We start from the raw sequence: 22,301 nt of genomic DNA on the forward strand, positions 1-22,301 counted from the left end.
TCTAACGATCTAAGTGTTAAATTAATTGTTTAACAATTAATTGTTAAATTAAGTTAATAATTTAACTTAGGTTCAGGAGCTGGACCACGCCTCGACCACTCCAATTACCCATCAGCCCTTCCTATACCTGGTCAACCCCTCCTGCTCCGTTTGTCTCAGATCTCTCGACCCACCTTCCCTTCCCCTCATCCAATTACATCCCTCCCTCATCCTCCCCTACTTCATCCCTTTATCCTCCCGACTATATTCTCATCCCTTCCAATTCAATCTGGTGCATATGTCTCTTGTGTCTCTCCGTAGCTCCTGAGGGGGGGTCAGACATCAGCCCCACACTGAGTCGCCATCCGCCCAGTCCGTGACACATCCTCCCAGACCAGCCTGACAGAGACTTCCTTCATCCATCTTCATCCTTTCCCTTCACATCCATTCATCCCTCCGCAAAAAATCCTATACAGCCTGGATTTCCATTCAAACGATGCAGTGATGTGGTCCATGCTGGTAAATGTGGTTTCATAAGAGGCTTGTTGGGCGTTGTGGGAGGTATGAGCTCACTCATGTACCCACACACACACACTCACAGACGGGCCTGGTCAATAACACGACGCACTCTGAGAACGTTCACGGAGCCATTTGCTGGTGACATTTCCCTGCTGTGTAAATAGCGGTGGTTATTAACACACAGACACGACATGAATGGGAGTTTGAGGCAGGTGGGACCGAGACCAGGCAGACACACACACTAACAACAGTGCAAAGTGCATCGTCAATAAATCTTTTTCTTTTCACGGTGTTTGTATGTCACCGTGCACATCTGCACGACCCCATGTTTAAAAAACGCACACAACAAAATGCTGCTGTCGTCTGCACCCATTGGCTTTGAATAATTTTCAATTAAAAAACACTTGTTTACATTTCTGACACTTATTTTTCCAAAGCATGCAGCAGCTTTTTAATGAGTTTTCCACCTTCGGGGTAACAGCATTAAAAATTACCATTTACAACCTCCTTCAAATATTAACATACATCATCTTGAGTATTCTGGCAGTGTTGCATAACCGTGATTAGATGACGTAGCTACAGGGACTGTTTCCAAACTTGGTTGTGGTGGATACACTTGGAAGTCGGCCAAACACGTTTTTAGGTTTGTTTGATATCTTTATAAACAATGTCTCCTCTAGTCGAGTGCCCTATAAACCGGTGTCTGTAAAGAGGCCCACAACCGATGGGTTACTTTGGAATCCGAGCTGTTGTCCTGCTTTGCCCTCCTGAGGGAGTTAACCAAAATTAGATAATTCATTTGTTTTGCAGACTTAGAATTAGTCATCCGAGCTTTGATCTCATGACTGCAATGTACTTAACTTTGGTATTAGTGAGGGACACATACAAATATTACATCCCACATACAAAACCCTGCTGCCAGGCATTTAACACCCTGAGGCTCCTGCCTATATCTGGGATCTGCGAACCCCCCTGTGAGCCTGATCGGGTAAATTAAGCGTCTTCTTTCAGATATCTTCCTTTTCTTTTTTGAATCGTGTATTCTTAACTACAGTATTTGAATGGTTCAAACTATTTTAGTTGAGTTGGTATTGTTATTTTTCCCGAAGATGAAAGGATTTAGCCACCTACCTCTTGAAACGTGAATGTCAGAGCTGAACACGGCACCAGGGAAGTACATTTTAAAGTAAAACTAAATATTCTCTTTAATGGATGATCCCGAACACGACTCAAGTGTCTGCAAGTTGAGAATGTATCGCCGCCGTGAGCTGAAGCCAACGCTGCCCTAAGGATAGAAAAGCAATGAAGTGATGTTAAGTGTTCTCCGTTTGTAGTTAATGGACTAAAACAATGGCTCCATTATGGGCCTTTAATCTGTCTCGGTGTGTTCACATATTCTCCAATTAACCAGTCGTCATTGGAAAAAGCTAATAAAAAAGCCGTAATGGTGGCATTTGCCTATTGTCTTAGTCCAACTCGGTGTGGTTGGTGGAGCTGAGGCAGTGAGTCAGGTGACTCTGTCCTGGTTCCATTCTGCTTTCAGAGAGCACTTCCACAAAGGTCAGGCTGTCTCAGATTATTTATTAACAGCAGCTGCATGAGCACACTACAGTTTCTGCTGCTTTCAGGGACAGAGAACAAGCATCTCTGCTTTTATTCAAATGTGCAAAGAAAACTTCTCCTTTAAGAAACCACCAAACCTATTAATAGTGAATATAAACAATGAATATTTGTCTTGTTGCTAACCACATTTTGGCGGCGTAGATGAGTGTGATGATTGTGATGAGTTCACAGGCAGAGTGCCTGCAGGTTAGGGTTAATGAATTGAGTGGATGAGCTTTTTACATCCAGCTCCATCACATTGGCTCCTTCTGCACTGGTCAAAAACCCACTAACTTATATTGGTCTGCAATGGGAAGCCATACAATTCATCCCAGAGGCAAATGACTCGGCAGTCCCCTCAGGTTTTCATTCGGCACTGATTGAATTATGACACCCAGGGGAATGCGATCATTTCTTCTTTATTTTGGCAGTAGATCCTCATGCCTCAGTTTCTCTCACCGTCGTTAAGATGTGTATTGAACTTCTGGGCCTTGGTGCATAAACCGACACGAACGTTTGTGTACTTCTTGTTTTTTACATCTTGGGAAAACGTTTAACAGCATTGTTTTTCTTCACAGTGTGCAACACTGTTGTTTTCGGCACATTCATGACGTTGAACATGACTCACACCAGCGGATAAGAAATAGAAAAGCAAACTCACTAATACTGGCAATGTGTAAGGCGTCAATTACCATACAGACCCTTGACCCTACGGCGAGTCAGTCTCAGCTGTAAATCAAGACACTTCACCTTTTTAATATCAAACAAAACAAAACCTTGAACATACAACAGAAATACCTAAAAGTGTGTGTTGACGTGTACTTTCACTTTTTAGTTTGGCCCATGTCCCGTCTTCTAACATGGAAGAGGCAGGGTTTATGAGCTATACTACAGCCAGCCACCAGGGGGCGATCAAGATGATTTGGCGTCACTTTGGGGAGCCGTCGTGTCTTTCATCTTTACATTTATTTCAAAGTTTTCTGTGCTGGTTGATTCGGTTACTCTTGTGGTTACTGGTTTTAAATGGTTTTTTAATCATTACAGGTTGTAAAGTTCAGTTGCTAATTAACTGTTAGTTGCAACTGGGGGAAATAGAGACACTCCCTGGGAGGCTTTAATATAAAATGTGCAACACAAGAGCAACTGTGTCTGTGCAACTATTTCAATTGTGCACATATAAAGAAACCAAACACCATCTATCCACAGAAACACAAATTAACCACTGACACAAAATGACCGTCACAGACACCAGACTCTCCTCACACAAACCTCCTCCTCCTCCTCCTCCTCCTCCTCCTCCTCCTCCTCCTCCTCCTCCTCCTCCTCCTCCGGTGTTTCCGTCACTGGGAGCAGCCTCGCGTCCTCTGAAAGGGTTGAACACAGGAGCAGACTCACTCCTGACCCCTGTCCCCCTGTCCCCCTGTCCCCCTGTCCCCCTGTCCCCCTGTCCCCCTGTCCCCCTGTCCTCCTGTCCTCCTGTCCTCCTGCTCACACCTCCATGTGCACCTCCCTCAGCCCACACACACAACCTGCTCCACACAAACAGCCCTCACCACAGTTCATTCAAACCAAAGCTGCCTGTCAATACCCACAGTAACACTTAATTGACAGTGTGTGTGTTGGACTGCTAGTGTGTATCAGGTGTTTGTGTGATGGAAGTTGAGCACCAGAAAATGGCACCAGCTGCTGTGCGTAGAGACAAAATGCTGAGACTGTGGTTTGTCCCCTAACCAGAAGGTCGGTGGTTTGATCCCCAAGGGTGGAAATGTCCTTAGGCAAGATACTGATCCCCTCGAAGAAGGAAAGAGAGAGAAAGTGCTGCACTTAGGTGCTAGGATGCACTGCATGAATGGGTGAATGGTAATGTGCTGAATAACAGACCACTTACAAAACCCAAGCGTAGACTGTGATGCTGATTACAAAGACAAGGAACACTGAGGTCTGGATTATAAAATGTGTACTTGCATCCGAGGGGAACATTTGCAGATAAACAAAATACACTCCTCTGCTGTGATGAGAAAACCACAGAGTGCAAAGCAGCCGCAGTTGCAGAGCTCACGTGGACGTGCACAGAGATTAATGTTTTCAAAACCGGAGCAGCACCACGCTCACTGTTCACATACAGTCATTTGTTTAGCTTTGTTCCCAAAACATCACCCGAAGCATGAACTCCCAACCATGAATCAGCGTCGGTGCGTTACGCCCACGGGCAGCAGGTGTTTGTCACGGCGAACCATCAGAACGTGGCATGTGAGGTCATTTACAGAGTGTTATTACGGATGGAGCTGACAGCAGTGGATCACAGGCTGTGGGAAAACAACTCGGGCTGTAAATCAACTGTAAAAATGTAAAAACATGTTAACATCCTGCATTTAAAATGTCAGTCAGGTCAAAATACATAAGAACTGACCTTTATTCAGTGTATGCAGGGTGCTGATTGTGCAGCAGAATGAGTCGTGGTGAGGTAAATACATATTGATCATTACATTCATGTGTGAGGAGTGTTTTAATTATGATGATGATCAATATTATCATATACCAACACTGCATACTCTTAAACCAATAAGTTGCATATTGACATATTCACTCTCTTAGAACAAAGTCTAGCTGCTCATCAAAGATATTAACTAATGAACGTGTAACTATAGATGTTGGAAATGAATGATTAAAACAAGTATACAACTATAAACCTCTGAAATTGAGTAGCGCCATAACATGGAAATACTCACTTGCAAATTACACATTAAATATATATGTATATTCATGTTTAAAAACAGTGGGCTGAAGAAATGATGAAACAAGACGATGTAGCACATTAAAGTAAAGTTGGTCTTTTTTTTTTATCTATTTATAACTATTTATGCATGTCCAGTCTATTACTGCTTCTTTGTGTTCACTTCAGTGTTCGAATTGGATTTCCGGAGCCACGCTTTTTCTATAAACTTTCCTCCAGGGAGAAAAGCCCATTACTCAGATAAATGGTTTTAAGGCCAGGATACATAAACAAAAATGTGAGTCTCACTCAAGCAGTGATTACCTTGTTATATTATTATACCAGCCGTGTGTGCAGGTGTCGGTGCGAGGAGGAAATATCGTGTTCCTGCCGGCGTTAAAACGAGCTGTAATTTGTATTTTTCTTGGTGTATGACAGGGAGAGGGAGAGTGAGTGTGTGTTGGTGATTATCACTAAAAGATTGTGTAGCTGTATGTGTGTGAGTCAGAGGGAGAAAAGGGAGGGGGGGGGGGTAGCTTCTTCATTTTCCAGTGGTGTTTGAGTCACCTGGCAGTCGAGGCTCTTCATCACAAACACGCTGCTCCTCCTCCCACCCTCCACCTGCCCCTTCGCTTTCTTCAAATTATTGTTGTGCTAATTGGCCTCTTTCAGCCCACTGCCCCTGAGAGAGGGTTTTTCTATTCTCATTATTCTATTAATTATATATTTATGTATGTGTATGTGAGTGTGTGAGTGTGTGAGTGGATTTAGCTCTCGCTGTGTCCTGTGGGGTGATGTGTAGAGTGAAGCTGGAACATACAGTCGAGTCAACTTACGCAAACACTCTTTCTGCACTCTTCAGACTTCAGAGCACATAATATTGTCTTACATTACAATCCTACTGTAACTAACATACTGTCTTTCTAACCACAGCATAAACCTTAACCTAACTTTATCTCAACCTTAACACATTAAAGGTTACTGGTAAACATAAATTGGTTGATTGAAACTGAGAATGCCCCTATTATGATGTCCGGCTGGACCTGCAGGGATCTGGATGTGGAGCTTATTAAGTTATCCATTATAATGAACAAAAAAAAAATAATATTGTATTTTCTATATTTAAATGTATTAGTATATATATGCATGTCAATTATTTATTCAAATTGCCATCTTGACCAGGGACCGAACAGGGGGAAGGGGGTAGATAATGATGAAGTGTTAATAACAGGATATATGTATCTTTATTTCAATATGTCTTTAAAAATAATCCTTTATTAGTCCCATCATGTGAACATTTGCTTAAAATAAGTAAAAAATAAACATGTCTTCATCGTAGAATGATGATTAATGCTCTGCGTTTTGTAGGAGGCGTATTGTCAATGGAATTCTGTCCTCACAACAAGAGAAATACCTGGATCACACACACACACGCGCACACACAAACACAAAAATGCATGTGTTTTAGGCAGCTGGAGCCATGAACTGAGATTAAAATAGAAAAAGATGGCATTTTTTTCTATGAGAGCTAAAGTAAAGAACAAACCTGTGGGCTTCAAAGCACACACAAACACACAACACACACACACATACAGACACACAAACACATAAGAAACACACTGTTGTGTGTGGACGCCGGCCAAGTTTTGTTTTGGTCATTCTTTTATGCTAGAACTCCCACAATGTTTAAAATAATCCCATCCCGTTAGCCTGATTCTTGACAACGAGCCAGTGTGTATTCCTGTCTGTCTATTTTCTGTCAGATGAAAGTGTGTGTTCGATACATAGTGGTTGTGTTGTGTTATCAGCTGCCATGAGTGTGTCCCTACTTACCGGAGAATACAAAAATAAAGACGTGTAAACTAAAGAAGAAGAAAGTTCTGGCAATGCCTGAACATGTGACTGTGTGCAAAATAAAAAATGTCCTTTTATGGGTCACGTGCCAAAACCTCCCACAATGCAACTCTCTAGTATCTCCCTGCCTGGTAAAGAGAGAGAGAGAGGACCATGAAAAATGCTAAAAGGTCGCTGATGCTTTCATATATTATTTATCATAGTATTACGTTATTTTTTAGAAGTTTTATATATTTGGGGTTTTCGAATAAGTCAGTGGAGATAATAGCGACAAGCAACCTTCATTCCTTTTTGACATTTTCTGAACAGTCACTTTATTTAAGAAAATAATTCAGAGTCAGATATATTGAGAGAGAATCCTCTGTAATGGACTACTAGTGCTCGGCCTGAGATTTCCTGTGTGTTCATGCGACATAAATACATAAATTAAAACACAACTTTAAAAAAGGCATTCTCAGTTCAAACTAAAGTAATGAAACCCCTAAACTGTTGCCAGTCATCACCACAAGGCTTCAAGATCACTAACGTCTTACTATAACTGATATTATACAAACAACTGATATATTCTACTTTCATAAACATGAGCAGGTTCTTATTCACAGTATTAATGTGAAGGGATGACAGCTTGCATAAGATGCCCTTCTTGACCTTGTGTATGGTGATGAGTCATAATGTGAAACATAAGACCAACAGCCCATAGAAACAAACAAACCTATAGAACAAACCTCAACAGTCGTGAAATCGTGGATCATATGGTGAAAAATGTAACATGATTGATTTCGGAGGCCGGGAATGATTCTCTGAGTTGCTTTGATGTCCTCTGTCTCCGTTAAGCTGCTTTCAGACAAGCCCTGATACTCCCACGTGTGAGATAAACTCCAGAAAACTGTCCCCGACCAAATTGTCAATTGCGTTCATGTCTGAAAACGGCTTTAGTCTCCTGTTGACGCGATTAACATGCAGATGATTCCTGTCAGGATTTGAGATTCCGACCGGGGCCGAGTGTTTGTCATGAAGCCGTCACGGTGCTGAGTCACACGCAGGTCGGCCTGTGGCTCAATCCCAGCATCAGACATGCAGCGTTACTCCCGGTGATTCAATAGCTTCCCACATTAGGAGGAGAGCTGTGAAATAAAAGAGCTCGGTAACTCCCCAGTGACCCCGTTTCACAGAGCTGCCTTTTCATTAAAGAATAATCTTGGTATGAGAAACAAAGGTAAAAACAGCTGATATAAAGGCTGTGTGCTCCACCGCTGTTTGTTTACTTCTCAGTGCAGCAGGTATGAGGCTGCGGTCTTCACTTCCGCTGTTTACCTGGCAAATGTCAAACAGAAGGACGATGCAGGTCATTACTGTTTTTCAAAGGGCTCATTATACTGGATGCCACCATCTTGCACAGTCTGGGTACTAGTGAAGCCACGATAATGAAGTCCCACCGAAAGAACCTCTCAACCAATCACGAGTCATCCCCCCCCCCCCCCCCCCGTTTTTATCGCACTAAACAAATAATTGTCAACAAACTACTGCACATTGTTGCTAAGTGGTGCAGGTATAAAAACATTCATGCAGTCGAGGAAAATTGTTTATTTTTTTTAAATACTGCCTCGTCAATTCAATGTACTGCTGTAGCCTCATAATGGATATGACATTTAGGAAACAAGCGCTTCCTGGAAAATGTCTATTTTTCGTTTTGGCTTTTGAATCCGTGGAAAAAGAAGAAGACATGGCCACTTTACAGTATGAGTCACACCGTCTACGATGCTGTGTTAGGAGGCGTGTGGAGGCAACACCGTCCTTTAAATACATGGCAGCCTGGATTTGTGTGTCGTTGTAAACACACTGTGGATATACAACACACATACTGTACATGTATAATCTGTAACCACTGTGAATGTCCACATCGGGGCTAAAATCAACAGACAGGGAGACAAGGATATTGGTTTTGAATCTCATATCCTGTTTTATTGTTCACTGTGGCAGAACATGATAAACCACACGGCATAAACAACACGCCCTCGCACTCAGACGTACACACGAGGACGAAAGGGGAAGACAAACAGAGAAGACAAATTTGTAGAGGCGTTCACACACTCGGCTCCGAGTTGTCATGACTTATAGTGACAAGGTTTTTCTCTAGGGAACCACTGATCAAACAACCAACAGCCACACACACACACACACACACACACAAGGACTTACACACACACATGTGCTCAGAGACAGATGAACAGTGTAATCACACAGAAAAACAGGACAAGTTGTGTATTAAAGGGGATTTTTAAGGAGATTAAGGATCTGGTGACAATAGTAAGATCAAAACAAGAACGATCAAAGTCCACCTTAAGACAGAATTCACCTTCTTCATCGATGGTTCAGTGGAGACAGGATTGAAGTGGATTTCAGGGATGAGAGAACACCTGTTTGCGGTGGAGGGAACTAAACCTCAGATGGCTGAGTCTCTCTGTCTGTGTGTCCCTGTGTCTGCACACACACAAATTGATAAATCCGACAATAGAAACAATGTGAATTCTGTCTTTTGGCTGATAAACATTTATCATCAATGTGTTGAATGACATTTTACCGACGCGTTATCACCTTAAGCACGTACAGTCAAACAAAAATTCACATTGATTAGTTTCAGTGACTAAAGGCCACTTTGAACAGGATCTCTATATCCGCCCCCCATCTGGAAACCAGATGATGTAAAACAGATGATCTGTATAAATGTTGTGCTTTTTTTTTTTTTTTTTTTTTTTTTCTTCTTCTTTTAAACCTTCAAATGCAAACTGGGTGCAATTTTTTTTACAAATCAGCTCTTTTCATTTACTTACTTGCGAATCATTCTTCTTACAGCAAAGAAAATAAATAAAACATAAAAAAAAAAAAAAAAAAAATAGATTACATTTAACGTCTTAGTCAACCACCTTTTATCGCCGTTATCGTGTCTGCATCAGCACCACACTGCTGTCAGTGGAAAACCATCTCCTTTGAGAGTTTCCTAATGGATTTCATGAGCTGTGGGGTGGACCGCTTAACACGAAAGGCAAATATATGCGTATATATGTACGGATGGAAGACACTGGAATTAAGAGCCGGAGGGTTTTTCAGCTGACAGCAGCGATTGACAACCACCTAAAACTGTTTGGCTGCAATCGAGGACAAAAGCTCCTCAGATCAGCGCAAATACACCGAGACTCAAGGAGCCCGGTGTCCATCTGTGGCGCACACCGGCACAAACAATTCATAGATGGATTTAAAAGACTAAACTGAAAAAACAAGTCATCTGTACGCTCTTTCGTCAGAATCATTCGACAGAAGAAAAAATTATTAATATTTATATATGATGATGAGAAAAGAAGTGGTGCTATGAAATGAATGCCAGTGTCTAATAGGAATAATGACAGCCTGTTACATAGAGGTCATTCATGTAATGAGAACAAATGCATTCTTGGCAGCTTGTAGTGTGTCTTTACGTAGTGGTAATTATTTTTTAAGCAAATCCCCAATTTAGTGTCTCCCACTGGACCTCACGTGATTTGAAAAGGTAGCATCATTAGAGGAGATTATTGTGATTGAGAGATCACAGATTTATTCTGTTTGTGCAGACTGTAAACGGACCGGTCCAGATTTTTTTTAAATCGAGCCGCTATCACTTTAGCGGAATTTATCTCAACCCGATGATTGTCTTAGTGTCGCCTCGGCAGGAGGGTAGTCGTGTGTAATACTTAGAGCTGAGCTGGGGCCACATTCCATAAACAACTTAGAGTGAAGACAGAACTGCACTTCGGTTTTGCAGATACACTCCTGAAGTGAAACGTAAAATAAGATGCTGGAAGTTTAAAGGAGATCCGTTCCTGAAGTGGATACAGAGAAAGTGCTTTGAACCGAGGCTCGCTGCAGAACACTACAAAAGGAACTCGCCTGGTCCAACATACATCTCACACTTAACGCTGGAAAGATCCAACCAGTCACAACTTCGTCCATCGCTGATTTTTTTTTAAAGAAAATTATGCTCAAAGAAAAGTAGAATCCTTTTTCTTCCACCTGAAGCGATCCAGTGAAGGGTAAAGGAGGGGTTGTCGTCAGAGGGGAGGAACGCATACGGAGTGTTTTACATTTTTTTCTAAGTGCAGGTGCGATTCATCCTCTTCTACCAGGAGGTTGAGCGAGTGAGCGAGAGGTCACCGTGAACCCAACACATGTCTCTCTAGACGAGGAGAGCTTCACATTTGTGTTGACGTGCAAACGCGGAACCTCAGATGAGTGCGGGTCGAGGGGCAGCATCCTCACCGCTGTGGTGTGATCAGACCAAACGTGGAGCAAAGATTAGCCTAGTGTGCGATTATGGCCTCTGGAATGTTTTGGAGTGACTGGATAACTAACTAACTAACTAGCAGGTGGCCGTAGTTAGTTCGTGCTCTATTTCTTATTCAAACATTTTGAACTTGCATGGACTCATATTGTCGTCTCTTTGTGTTGTGTAGTGCAATTTTGTTGGTGCTTGTTTCCTTTCATTGATTTAGTATGTAATCACATTGTAATATTTGCCCCATGTTTGGTCTAAACACATAAATAGATAGTAGGACACCAGAGATAGAGTTCATTACCAGGCTTAGCTAGACGACCTGTTGTGATGGTCACCTAGTAGCACTGATCTTAAGCTACATTATCTATTTAACTAGCGCTGTGTCGAGCTAGATCAGGTGGGCAGGTAGCTAGCATGACTGGCTAGCCATCGTGGCTGTCTAGCTGGTTTGGTTGGTCAGCAAACTGGGCTGACTGGTTGGCTGGTTCAGGCGTTCCTCACCAGGGCTTCCTGACGCTTCTCCTCGTTAGCCAGACCCGGCTAATGTTTTGTGGGCGGCTGGTTTTTCAGTCTGTGTACCTTGGCCCCGATGATGTCACTTCCTGTTGTCTGCGGTGGAGTTGGATGTAGTGTCCGTCTTTGTAGCAGCTTCCTCAGTGTTCCCAGGGACCTGCGTGGCCGTGGCATTAGGCCCGCCCCCATTTTGAAGTGTTTCCTGTTTGTACTGTTGCAAGGCACGATTGACGGCGTCCTCGACCAACTTCCTGCTGACCCTCAGAAGCTCTGCCTCGTCAGGCTCAGACCGGCGACGCCCACCTGGGGAGAACAAGCACGCCAAACATTACATCCAGTTTTTTCATCAGTCACTTACTTAAAACAACCTTATGGTGGGAGATTAGTCACTTTCTATTAGATCTCGCTTTCTCACAAACACAATGTGGTCCTTAAACCTGCATCCTTTGCATTTTCAACAGCTCGGAGCCAGTGAAATGTTTAAATCTCAACATTGACATATTATCCCATTAAAAAACAATATAACAAACACAACCAGCAGACATAGAGCAATGTTTTTATTTGGAGATGAGTCTATGGTCTGTATGGATTAGAAATAAAACCTGATATATATACTATAGACAGCACACTTACTAAAAAGGCTATTTTGAGTGTTGATCTTTTGAAGTTGTACTTAAAGTAAACCAATGTACATTTTCATTTTCGAGAGCCATCATCCACCACCACCAACTGTTGTTTATCTACTGAAGTCCTGCCACCCGCTGGTAGTCTACTCTACTGTGGGTGATAGGAATGACATATCCAGATTCTTAGCTACTGTGACATTTAACGGTATGAACTCTACACTAGATTCGATTCCAGCTCTAATCTGCTTCCTGTGGCGTTGAGTGTCTTTTCATATAACGGAGACAATTTCATTCCCATTCCACTTTGCTCAGAATGAAAGAAGAGAGTTTCAAGCTGACAATAGTGATTGACTATACAATCACTCATCGTGGGGTGAAGACAGCCAAAGTATATTGGATATGACAACAATAGAAAACATACGAGATAAGATAATGACGGATGAGGTAAACTGCAGGCAGGCAGGCAGGGGACCAAGCGGCATAGTGGCGCAGTGGTGAGCACCTGCTGTGTTTTTCTGTTTGGAGTTTGCATGATCTCAGGATGTCTGCATGTGTTTATACCATACTTTGCTCCCACCGGCCACAGACTTGCAGCGCAGGTTAAATGGAGCCTCTACAAAGCCTGTAGGCGTGAATGGAGCATAGATGGTAATTTGTCTCTATGGCGACCTGCCCAGGGTCCTGTCCACGCCTCCCGCCCCGCGTCTGCCGGGATTAGCCCCAGCTCCCAGTCGACCTTCAAGGATAAGTGGCATTTTTGATGGACTGCTGCAAAACCGTGATCTATCAACGCTTCCATATGCATGATGATATTTAATCTACCTCCTGAGGCATCATGAAAAGATAATTCATCAACAAGTAAAGCTCTTTAGCACGCTGCTGATTCTGCTTGTGCTATGGACAAGATGGCAGACAAAAATCGGACAGACATAGAGCCAGAGAGATAAAGAAAAGAAAAAAATGAACGACAGGAAGAGAGTCAATAATTCTTGTAGGAAGACGGGCAGGCAGGCAAGCTGTAAGATGGACAGAAAGTCATTCAGAAAGTAATAGAAACTCACTGAAGCATCCAGTCTAACAAACAAACACTCACACACACACACTCACACACATACACTAACAGTGAAAACATACAGTAACCACCTAAATGGTTGAATTCAAAGGCAAACATAAAATCCCCAGAGCTAATCTTCTATACCACACTGTCCAACTGGGACCAATGGTTTGTTTGTATTTGAAAACATTGTGGTGCTCATTATATATTCATTACAGAAACAAGTCGCTTTAGGGCTGACTTGAGTCGACGGTCAGAATCTCATCCATACGTGAATATGTAGATAGATCTTCCGTTCTCTTGTAAATCCTCTTCCAACCTGGTGTGACTGCAAATGTTTGCCCTTTATTTTTATATTGCTTTTGCATAACCCCACGTAGCACTCCACAGCGATGTGTCAGAGCTGGGTCTATGTTTGACTTGCACAAGCACACGGGAAAAGGACAGACATTCCTGTAGCAACACACGCCAAGTGATTCGGTGACTAGCACAGAGTATAAACACATCAAATTTGAAGGTATTTTGGCAAATTAACTCTTAAACTAGAACGTAGAGCACATACAACTGTCCCTGGCCCAACAGGTCCATTAAATGCAATCAAGACAGATAGATATCGTCGCCTACATTTTTCAAGATCCATGAGTAATTCCCTAAGAAATCAATAAAAATGCCCCAAAAAAAAAAAGAAACAATGTGAAAAAAAAGTCCTGTTTGTCTGGATCCATGCCAAAATTTGTAAGCCCCCTATCCCGTCTTTCCACCAGTTGTGACAAACACACAAACCAAGCAACAAACAAACAAACACGGGTGAAAACCTCCTTGTCGAAGGTAGATTAGAATCCCCATGGTTATAAAGTTAAAAAAATAAAGCATAGGATCATTCTTCACTGTATGCATTTGTATTTACGTCAGCCAAGGACATTATATTTTCCTTGCCGTATCTTTACGTCGGTAAGAGGGATGACCCAACAGCAACTCAACTGATTTACATGAAACCTTGTGGAGCTGTGGGACATGACCCTCGGATGAACCCATTCACAGGTTATTCAAAACACGGTGGTAAATTGTCCAGGTAGCCTTCGCAGAGGCATGCTCTCTCTCTGAATTGAATAGGCTGAAATAAAACTGTTCTGCAGGTGTCTCAGTCCAAGACATCTTGCTCTCCTCTCACCAGCCCACCCCTGTCTTCCTCCTCTGGTTGTTCTGCTGGGCTGACACCAGCTGAGCAGACCACGGGCTTCATCATTATCATCATTATTAATCAAAATCACTGTCGTATGCGTGTCGCTGCACCGTTTCACCACCGCTGCCAGCTTGTTGTGTGCTGTGATGCATTATGCATCCATGGATTTGTGTTGTTTATGCAAAATATTCCGCCTGCAACCACAGCTTGACAAACAGGAATCAGCCCTCACCAGACCAGGGCACATGTAAACACTCATTCAGTGACGTTCACCATGTGCTCACATCATCTTATTTTTGCTAAATTGATTTGTATCTAAAACAATGTTCTGTTGTAGGTGGTTTATTGAGTTGCTCTGCCTGTGAAGCCCCGCTGTGCTATTCCATTAGCCGTGGCCGGTGTCAGTTTAGGACAACCACACGTCTAGCTGCTCTCTGATAGAGTATTTTACCCTCACCACTTCAGGTTCAGACCGAATTCATTCTCACTCTGCGTTTCTCAGTAAAGTGCAGACACTCACATGTGGGGCTCCTCACATGCTGGCCATTTCTGAGTAACTGGAGATATTGATCAGATGTTCGGTCACATGACTTAAATCAAGTGAGCAGACCATTATACAGGCTTGGCATTGTTTGTTCACCGGTCTTAAAAAAAGTCTGTCTCGTCTGCAGGCACTAACCTTCATACCAGCTCTTAACTGGTGACTATTCCCAAACAGTCATCAGTCGGTGGTTGTCTTTTATGCAAACATAATCCTCCCATTAACTAACTTCAATATTTGCAGAGGCATTTTTTTCCACACCTGCAGGGATGTATGTGCAGACTAGATTTCATATTATGAATCAACTGTAAAATAAATACTTTTATCTACAGCAAAATGCCTGAGTGCAACAGCAGCTGAAATAAAGACTGTGTGGTGGAGGAAGTTATCACAGCATCAGTACTAAAACTTTGGTTTGCAAATACTAAAAGGTAAATAAAAGCAAGTACAACTTCTGGGGCTGTGGTCACAAGCTCATTAGTTCAACATAAAATGTATAAAGGAGATACTTAATGTTTGTAATAAACTTCTTGTAATTCACAGTCAATAATCAGCTACTGAAAAAGCCCCCTATGGTGTGCCTTGCTCAAGGAGTCTACAGCGGCGGGGGGGCTGGTTGCTAACACAAGGGCGCCATGCATCCAGGCAGTGCGGCTAATGGACACTCTTGTTCATTACTTCCTGCTCTAATGCCTTTAACCGGACAGAAGCAGATTTTTGTCAAGCAAGCAAAGCTTAATTTGTAAAGCACATGTCATTCCAGGTGGAAGCACAATGTGCTTCACGAAGCACGAGCTACCACAGCAGTTGTAACCACGCATACAGTATATGCGGAAGGTGTAAAGATAAACATAGGACGCAGATGGAAACGAACAAAGAAATTAAAAGCATGAATAAAATGTGATTAAACAAAACAAGAATTATGCCAATGAAATATCCACGGTGAGTAAAGACCTCCTACATTGTTAATATATTATTTATTTTAGGTCCAAATCCGACTCTGCCCTTACCTGGACCGCAAACACTACACATGCAAAGTGTGAAGCTGATAAGATGAATGGTTCTGGAGATATGCGAAACCACAATCAGAGAGACAGACAAATTATGGAATTACTAGATAGATTTGATAGATGAATTTGAACTGAGGTACATGAAGCGATCGCACATGAGAAACCTGATATCGGCAGAAAGAAGATAAAAGCAGATTTTACTTTTCTCCGAGTGTTGATTAACAATTCATGGATTCACGATTAAACGTGTACTGAGTAAAAAAACGTACAATGATTCATCTTTAATTATACATGCTCTAAGAGGTCATTAAGAAGGAGATTACACTGTGTTGTGTTTTCAATATGATTAGAGGTAGTTGTGGAAGTTCCTGAACTCAATCACATCATGACTCATCCTGAACCTGATTGGTCAAGGCGGGGCTCATATTATGGAGAGCAATTTCAGCCCATAATCAGATGGAGATTAGGTGTCAAATGAACCTTCCTGACTCTCATACATACTTGAGCGTTTGGCATGGAGCGGACTCTGAACCAAATCTGCAAGACAAACACAAATATTAAAAATAAACAAACACAAAAACACACACAAACACCTCCTTACTTTAGTGTCTCGTGGATTTCACGCACTAATGAAGCAGTAAAGTTCATGAAAGCCTGTTTGTCTCACTTACACAAGGGAGATACTTTTTTTGCATTTTGATTTTAGAAGATTGGTTTCGACCCCCGGGCTACTTGACGGCTTAAATGGATCCGCAAATATTCTGAAGAATTATTGTTGTCTGAACTCACTGACTCTCATGCTGCCAGGAGCTGCAAGACCCCGTGGCGCTGAAAATAGGGTACAAGAACCTTTTATTTCAAGCAGGGTAAGAAACTTAAGGGAAAAGCACCATCCAATGTGTGTTTTTCAGATGAGGCAACAGAGAGTAAGCTCTCAGTTGATTTTAAAATGAGAAGATTAATGGCATATGTGGACTAAATTAAATCCCTCATCTCATCTCCTCTCTTCATCAGATCAGTTCCTGCCTAGAAAATGATTAACATGTAATTCCGGGCCAAAATCCACAGACTTCTCCTCGGTATATAACCTTGTGTGTTTCTGACTGTGAGAAAAGCCTTTCTATCCGCCTGTTTGATGCCTTTATGATCGCAGTAAAGCCGCCCTCTGTAACTATAGCACACACACACACACACACAAAAACACACACAGATAAGCCTTTCTCACTGTGGACTGACAGAATCCACAGCAACAAGGTTGACAGACACAAAGGTATCTCGTACTTATTTCAGCATTTATCTCTGTCACACACTCACAAACACACAAATCTGCAATCTTACAAACACTTCCATACAACCACACATTTTTCAAAGCCAATGTCCTCAAACTCATTTATCTCTCCTCTGTTCTTCCTTCATACTCCTTCCATCTCTACCACTCTCTTCTACTCTTTACTTTTCCAAACCTCTCTCACTCTCTTTTTCTAAATATTCGTCTCCTTTCCGTCTATCTCTCTCTACCTTTTTTTTCTTCTTTGCTGACTAATGTTGTCATGGTTACAGGACGAGAACCACTTCAACTTTTACCAACACAGGAGGCTGAGCCGAATTCCATCGAATTTTTGGCAGGTTTAGTCCTCTCTGGTCTCTGAGTATCCTCTTCTTTCAACTTTTTTCATCCTTCTCTCTTCTTTCTCTTTGTAGCTCATGTTTACCCTGATTTATCCAATGTCACGTCTTTGGACCTGTTACCAAACACGGTTTTTGAAGTTTGTCTGTCGACTGACTTGTTCATTTATGATAACTCATAAACAGACAGATTAAATCTCTTAGCCCATTTGCAGTAAACCAAGCCAATTACTCTCCCTAACTGGTAAGTAGTGGTAATGAGGACAGCTTAACGTGGAAACTGGTATCTTGCCCAAGAGATTCTGGTTAAACCTTTAATGAAATGAGATTAGTTCAGGAGGCTGTTGTCCGTCGGACGGTAAATGCCGTCCAGGTTGTGTTGACATGACTTTCTTACAGTTGTGGCCATGCTGAAGAAATTTCCAGGAAACTTGGTTGAGGGATGGCATCGGGGCCTCTGAGGAACCCACAAGATGTAGGTGTGTAACCAGGAGTTTTCATCGTTACGGTTATCAAACTGCCTTTTTTCTTTTACATTTCTTCTGCTTTCAGACATGCACTGAATTCCAGATAATCTCCCGAAACTATCCTGAGGGGCTTTATGACAGAATGCGAAAGTCCTAAGCCTATGTCATCCTATGTGAGCGAACACAAGGAGATTATCTAGAAGATTCAGCGCTAGCAGTTTGGCGCTTTGATGAGGTTTCTAACATTGGACAGATGCAAATCTGAGAAAATATAAAAACATTTTAGCATTAAAAAGAGGCGCCATACATGAAGAGGATGTCACAGAAGATGTTAACTTAGAAAGACAACGGGATGGGAAAGCATTTGGTGATAAATAAGAAAAACGCACGATCTCCGCAGTGGAATGAATACTCTACGTCCTGCCTATCGCATGCTGTGCCACCACCCTCCCGAACACAGGATATTTTTGTTTTAGGCTTCTTCATATTATGCGAACACTCTCTGAATTTCATTTCTGTAAAGAGGTTTAGGATTGTTCCGTGCAATTACTTTCTAGATTTATCAGATTGCTTGGTCCTCGGTTTTCTTGAAATCGAAGGGATGTAATCTGATCCAAGAACTGAAGACATTACATTATTAATGAAAACTGAAAAAAGCAACAAACTCCCTAAAGTGAAACTGAAGCTGGAAGAAGAGACCAGTTGAAAGTTACCAAAGACATCTATAATTAAAATAGCATGAACATTTTTTATTTTAGCTTTTTATCTACCACTGAACATTTTACTTTGTCCTGTGCTTTGGTTGATAATTAGCAAATGTTGGCATGCTATCTGCTAAACAAAGATGGCAAACATTAAAGTCAGCAAAATAGCACTGTAATTGTGACCACGATGTGGAAGTTGACATAACTCAGAGCACAGCTGTGGCCTAATTTTGAAAATAGACTCAGACTACAAGTTAATAATCGTAAGTCAAAACCCTAATTCTAAAGAGTTACATTCATCAATAATTTCCCATTGTTCACTATATCTCATAGTTACGCTGCTGTGAGACATACGTGTCATATTTAAGCTCAAAGTGCAACAGCTGCTTTGTTCCTGTTTCACACGTCCCTTCTTGCCGGTTTGTAGTCATTCAGAAACGTTAAAAGGCTGTCGATGAACCTATGCTGTGTTTTGCATGATGAATTTACGCTGTTACCGAGCTGCCAGTCTGCACAACTTCAAGTGAAAGCTACCGCGTGTCTGCTTTGCTTTCATTTCATTCCCAGCATCACCGCTGTGCCCTGTGCTTTCTGTTGTTTCTCCCGGGCGCCACTCTGCTGTGATTACTTTTGTGCTGTGTGAGAACCTCTTAACACCATAACTTCAAACTTCCCTGTCCACCGATTTGACTTGTTCTGTCACAACACCTTCCTCCAAATAACTCTGAGGCACTTTTGATATACACCGCACTTTCTGTGATGGAGGGAGGACTTTCTGTTCCATGCTGATAGCAGTTTCTCCGGTGATATGACCCATTCACAAGAGCTTCACATCTTCATGCATTATCGAAGGGATTCAAAATAATCCCATAAAAAGGCCTGAATCAAATTCACTGGACAGAGCAGCCAAACTGATTATGTTTAAATCCAGCCTAATAATCTGCTGCTATGACAAATTTTTTCTTGTTCAAAATCAAAAGAATCCCTGAAAGCTCTCAGAGAGGCCTGAGCAGAATTCACTGCAGCATATCTGGTGAGAGGAAGAGGATAAATGAAGAGAGAGCAACGGGCAGATGAGGAGGAGGAGGGACAGAGAAGGACAAAGAGGAAGAGGACTACAGTACGTGATGTGAGGAAGAAGAGGGTTGAGGATGTTTGTGTTTCGCAAGAACCTCCTTAATGGTAATGCGAATGAGGAACGAAAACACAAAGAAAGGAGCGAGAAAAGAAAGGAGCGGGTGCATACGAGGACAGCAGAGGAGGAGGAGGAGGAGTGGGAACTGGGTAAGGACAAGCCTTGAAAAAGGAGAAGCGGACGAGGACAACGGGGGTAAATCTGAGGCTGTGGAGCTGCGGGGTAGGTGGGAGTAAAACCCTGATGGTGGAATGGTTTCCTCAGGAAATACCAGAGACTCTCTCAGACATGAGAGACTGACTGCAGTGCAAATTCACTTTACAGGACAATAAATACGCCTGTATTTGACTTATTGATAGACCTGTTTATGGATTATTAATGTTCAACACCACATAGACAATGCTAATACATACGCACGCCATGAATAAATGAAGAACGTTGGGGGTTTGTGCTGAAAAGTGAACTCAATGAAGATTATTCCAGTAAATTAAACATTCGGCTGGATGTAGGGAAATTAAATCAATAAACCAAAGCTGGTTACTCTTGAAGACTGGCCGAGAGACACTAAAGTGCCTTATGTCTTCATCAAACGGCCTTTAAGTAAAGCACTTACGCCATAAATTCACTTAAACACTGCATTGAACTGTATTTAAAGTAAAATAAGACATTTGAAGCATAAGATAAACACTCAACGAAGATTCTAGGATTAAAATCCTGCAGCTCTGTTATCTCCGATACTCAACATTTCCCAAAGTGTGGCTTAATTCACCTGCATTCCAGTTAATTCAGCAATCAATGAAGAATAATATCATTTCTGACAAGCTCTCCCATGTTCCGCAGCAATGAACCACAGCATGTTGGTGCCCACAAGTGTTGTGAGTCTCATTCTCTCTTCCAGTGCACTGAGTGACAATTTCATGGCTGATAAATTCCCTCCAATGAGACGGGGAACGCCATCAGAGCTCTATTTTCCCACCTTTTCAAAACGACACAGTGAGGACGGACGGAGGCTGGATGTGAAATAGCGAGCGGTGGCGAGGGTGACCCTGACGCTGTGACTCCACAGACTGGCAACAACAACAGGGTAAACTAATTTGATAATAACGAAAATTGCAGATGGAAAGAGTTCATTTTCATTTTCTCTCCCTAAATTGAACAGGATGACAAAAAGCTGAACATTTCAGGCATAGAGAAACAGCTTTAGGCAGATTGTGTGCAATTTGGTGCAGCTTGATTGAATTGTAAGGGGACTTTGGGGAAGATACACATTCTATTCATTGTCATTCTGGTTCAGTCTGGATTTAATGCCATTGACATCCAGACAGCCAAGTGGATGGAATGGCTAAAAATAAGTCATTATTGATTTTCATAGCAATCAGTGGTACAGCATCTCTATGGATTTGGTCCACAGGTGTGAAAGGGGACACAGACATTACAGCCGTACAGCCGGACGTGGGTGTGGCGCCCTGTGAACGCTGCTTGACCGTAGATCTAACAAACAGCCTGGTCTTGCTAGCGTGGCGGTACTTTGCTTCGATACGACACCTTTCATTTCCGCAGCCTGGTGTCAAAGCACAACTGATCACAACCCGCTCTGGTCGCCCAACACACCACATCATAAACACACCGTGACGGGGCTCTATCAGCTCAGCACGGCCCCATCATGACCGAATGTGATTTAGTGTGGTTCCTGCGGGGGGGGGGGGGGGGGGGCAGTTTATAAATCACAACAGTTTCTTAAGGCATATGACACAGGGGCATATGACACAGGGACACAGGGTAAAGCAAGAACTCATTGGCTGGGAAACCAACGTGATGGATTTTTATCAATTAAATCCATAAATGTTGCCGACTGCTGCTTTTATAATGTTTTCTAATATTGACATAAAGAGCAGTGACAGATTTAGCCTCTTCCTGCTTAAACAGACTGTGAACCAGTGAGACCCAGACACAATCAGACAGCGGGGAGACAGAGCAATGAGGATGTTAACATCTCTTATTGATTGCACCTTAAAAAAAAGCAGACACTGATCTGTTTCTATTTGCCTTCACAGAACAAAAGCTCCGTGGCTTATTCCCTCGGGCGTAGCTTCAGAGCATGTGTGCGTTGAAACGTGAACCCAGCTGTGCCTTCCCCTCCCCGCTGTGTCACAACCCGGGTGTGCGCAAAAATCACTCAGTCACTGTTTTCAGGGATGTCTTTTTCTGCTCGCTGACCCGGCTCACTGAGCTGTCGTTGGCTGTCAGGCTCATTCTGATGCAAAGAAGGTGCACGGTGGCGGAGCGAGAAAGAGTTAACACGGAGAGGCACTGGAAGGAAAAGAAGAAAACTTGGCAGAGAGTAATGAATGGGAGGCAGAAAAAAAAAAAGAAGGAATCAAGCACTGCTGCATGCATCCCTTCCGCTCTCTCTCCCTGCGCCTTCTAATCCCCCGCCCGGTTCTCCTCTCATCTTGCTCCCCCTCTTCC

At 42.5% G+C, this 22,301-nt stretch overlaps 1 protein-coding gene across 3 annotated transcripts in view; it reads right to left on the minus strand.

Moving 5' to 3' along the window:
* Positions 1–8,603: 8,603 nt before the first annotated feature.
* Positions 8,604–22,301, minus strand: part of LOC133973757 (A-kinase anchor protein 7-like) — a 37,860-nt gene continuing 24,162 nt past the window's right edge. For 2 of the 3 annotated variants that reach the window (XM_062411792.1, XM_062411795.1), the window contains exons 10-11: positions 16,402–16,437; positions 8,604–11,789 (exon numbers count right to left, since the gene is read on the minus strand). In XM_062411792.1, coding sequence (XP_062267776.1) covers positions 11,569–11,789; positions 16,402–16,437 — 257 coding nt within the window. In that variant the 3' untranslated portion in view covers positions 8,604–11,568. The remainder of the gene's footprint in view (positions 11,790–16,401; positions 16,438–22,301) is intronic. The other variant, XM_062411793.1, reaches the window with a different exon arrangement.

Source organism: Platichthys flesus, chromosome 18 (genome assembly GCF_949316205.1).
Source record: "Platichthys flesus chromosome 18, fPlaFle2.1, whole genome shotgun sequence".
NCBI lineage: Eukaryota > Metazoa > Chordata > Actinopteri > Pleuronectiformes > Pleuronectidae > Platichthys > Platichthys flesus.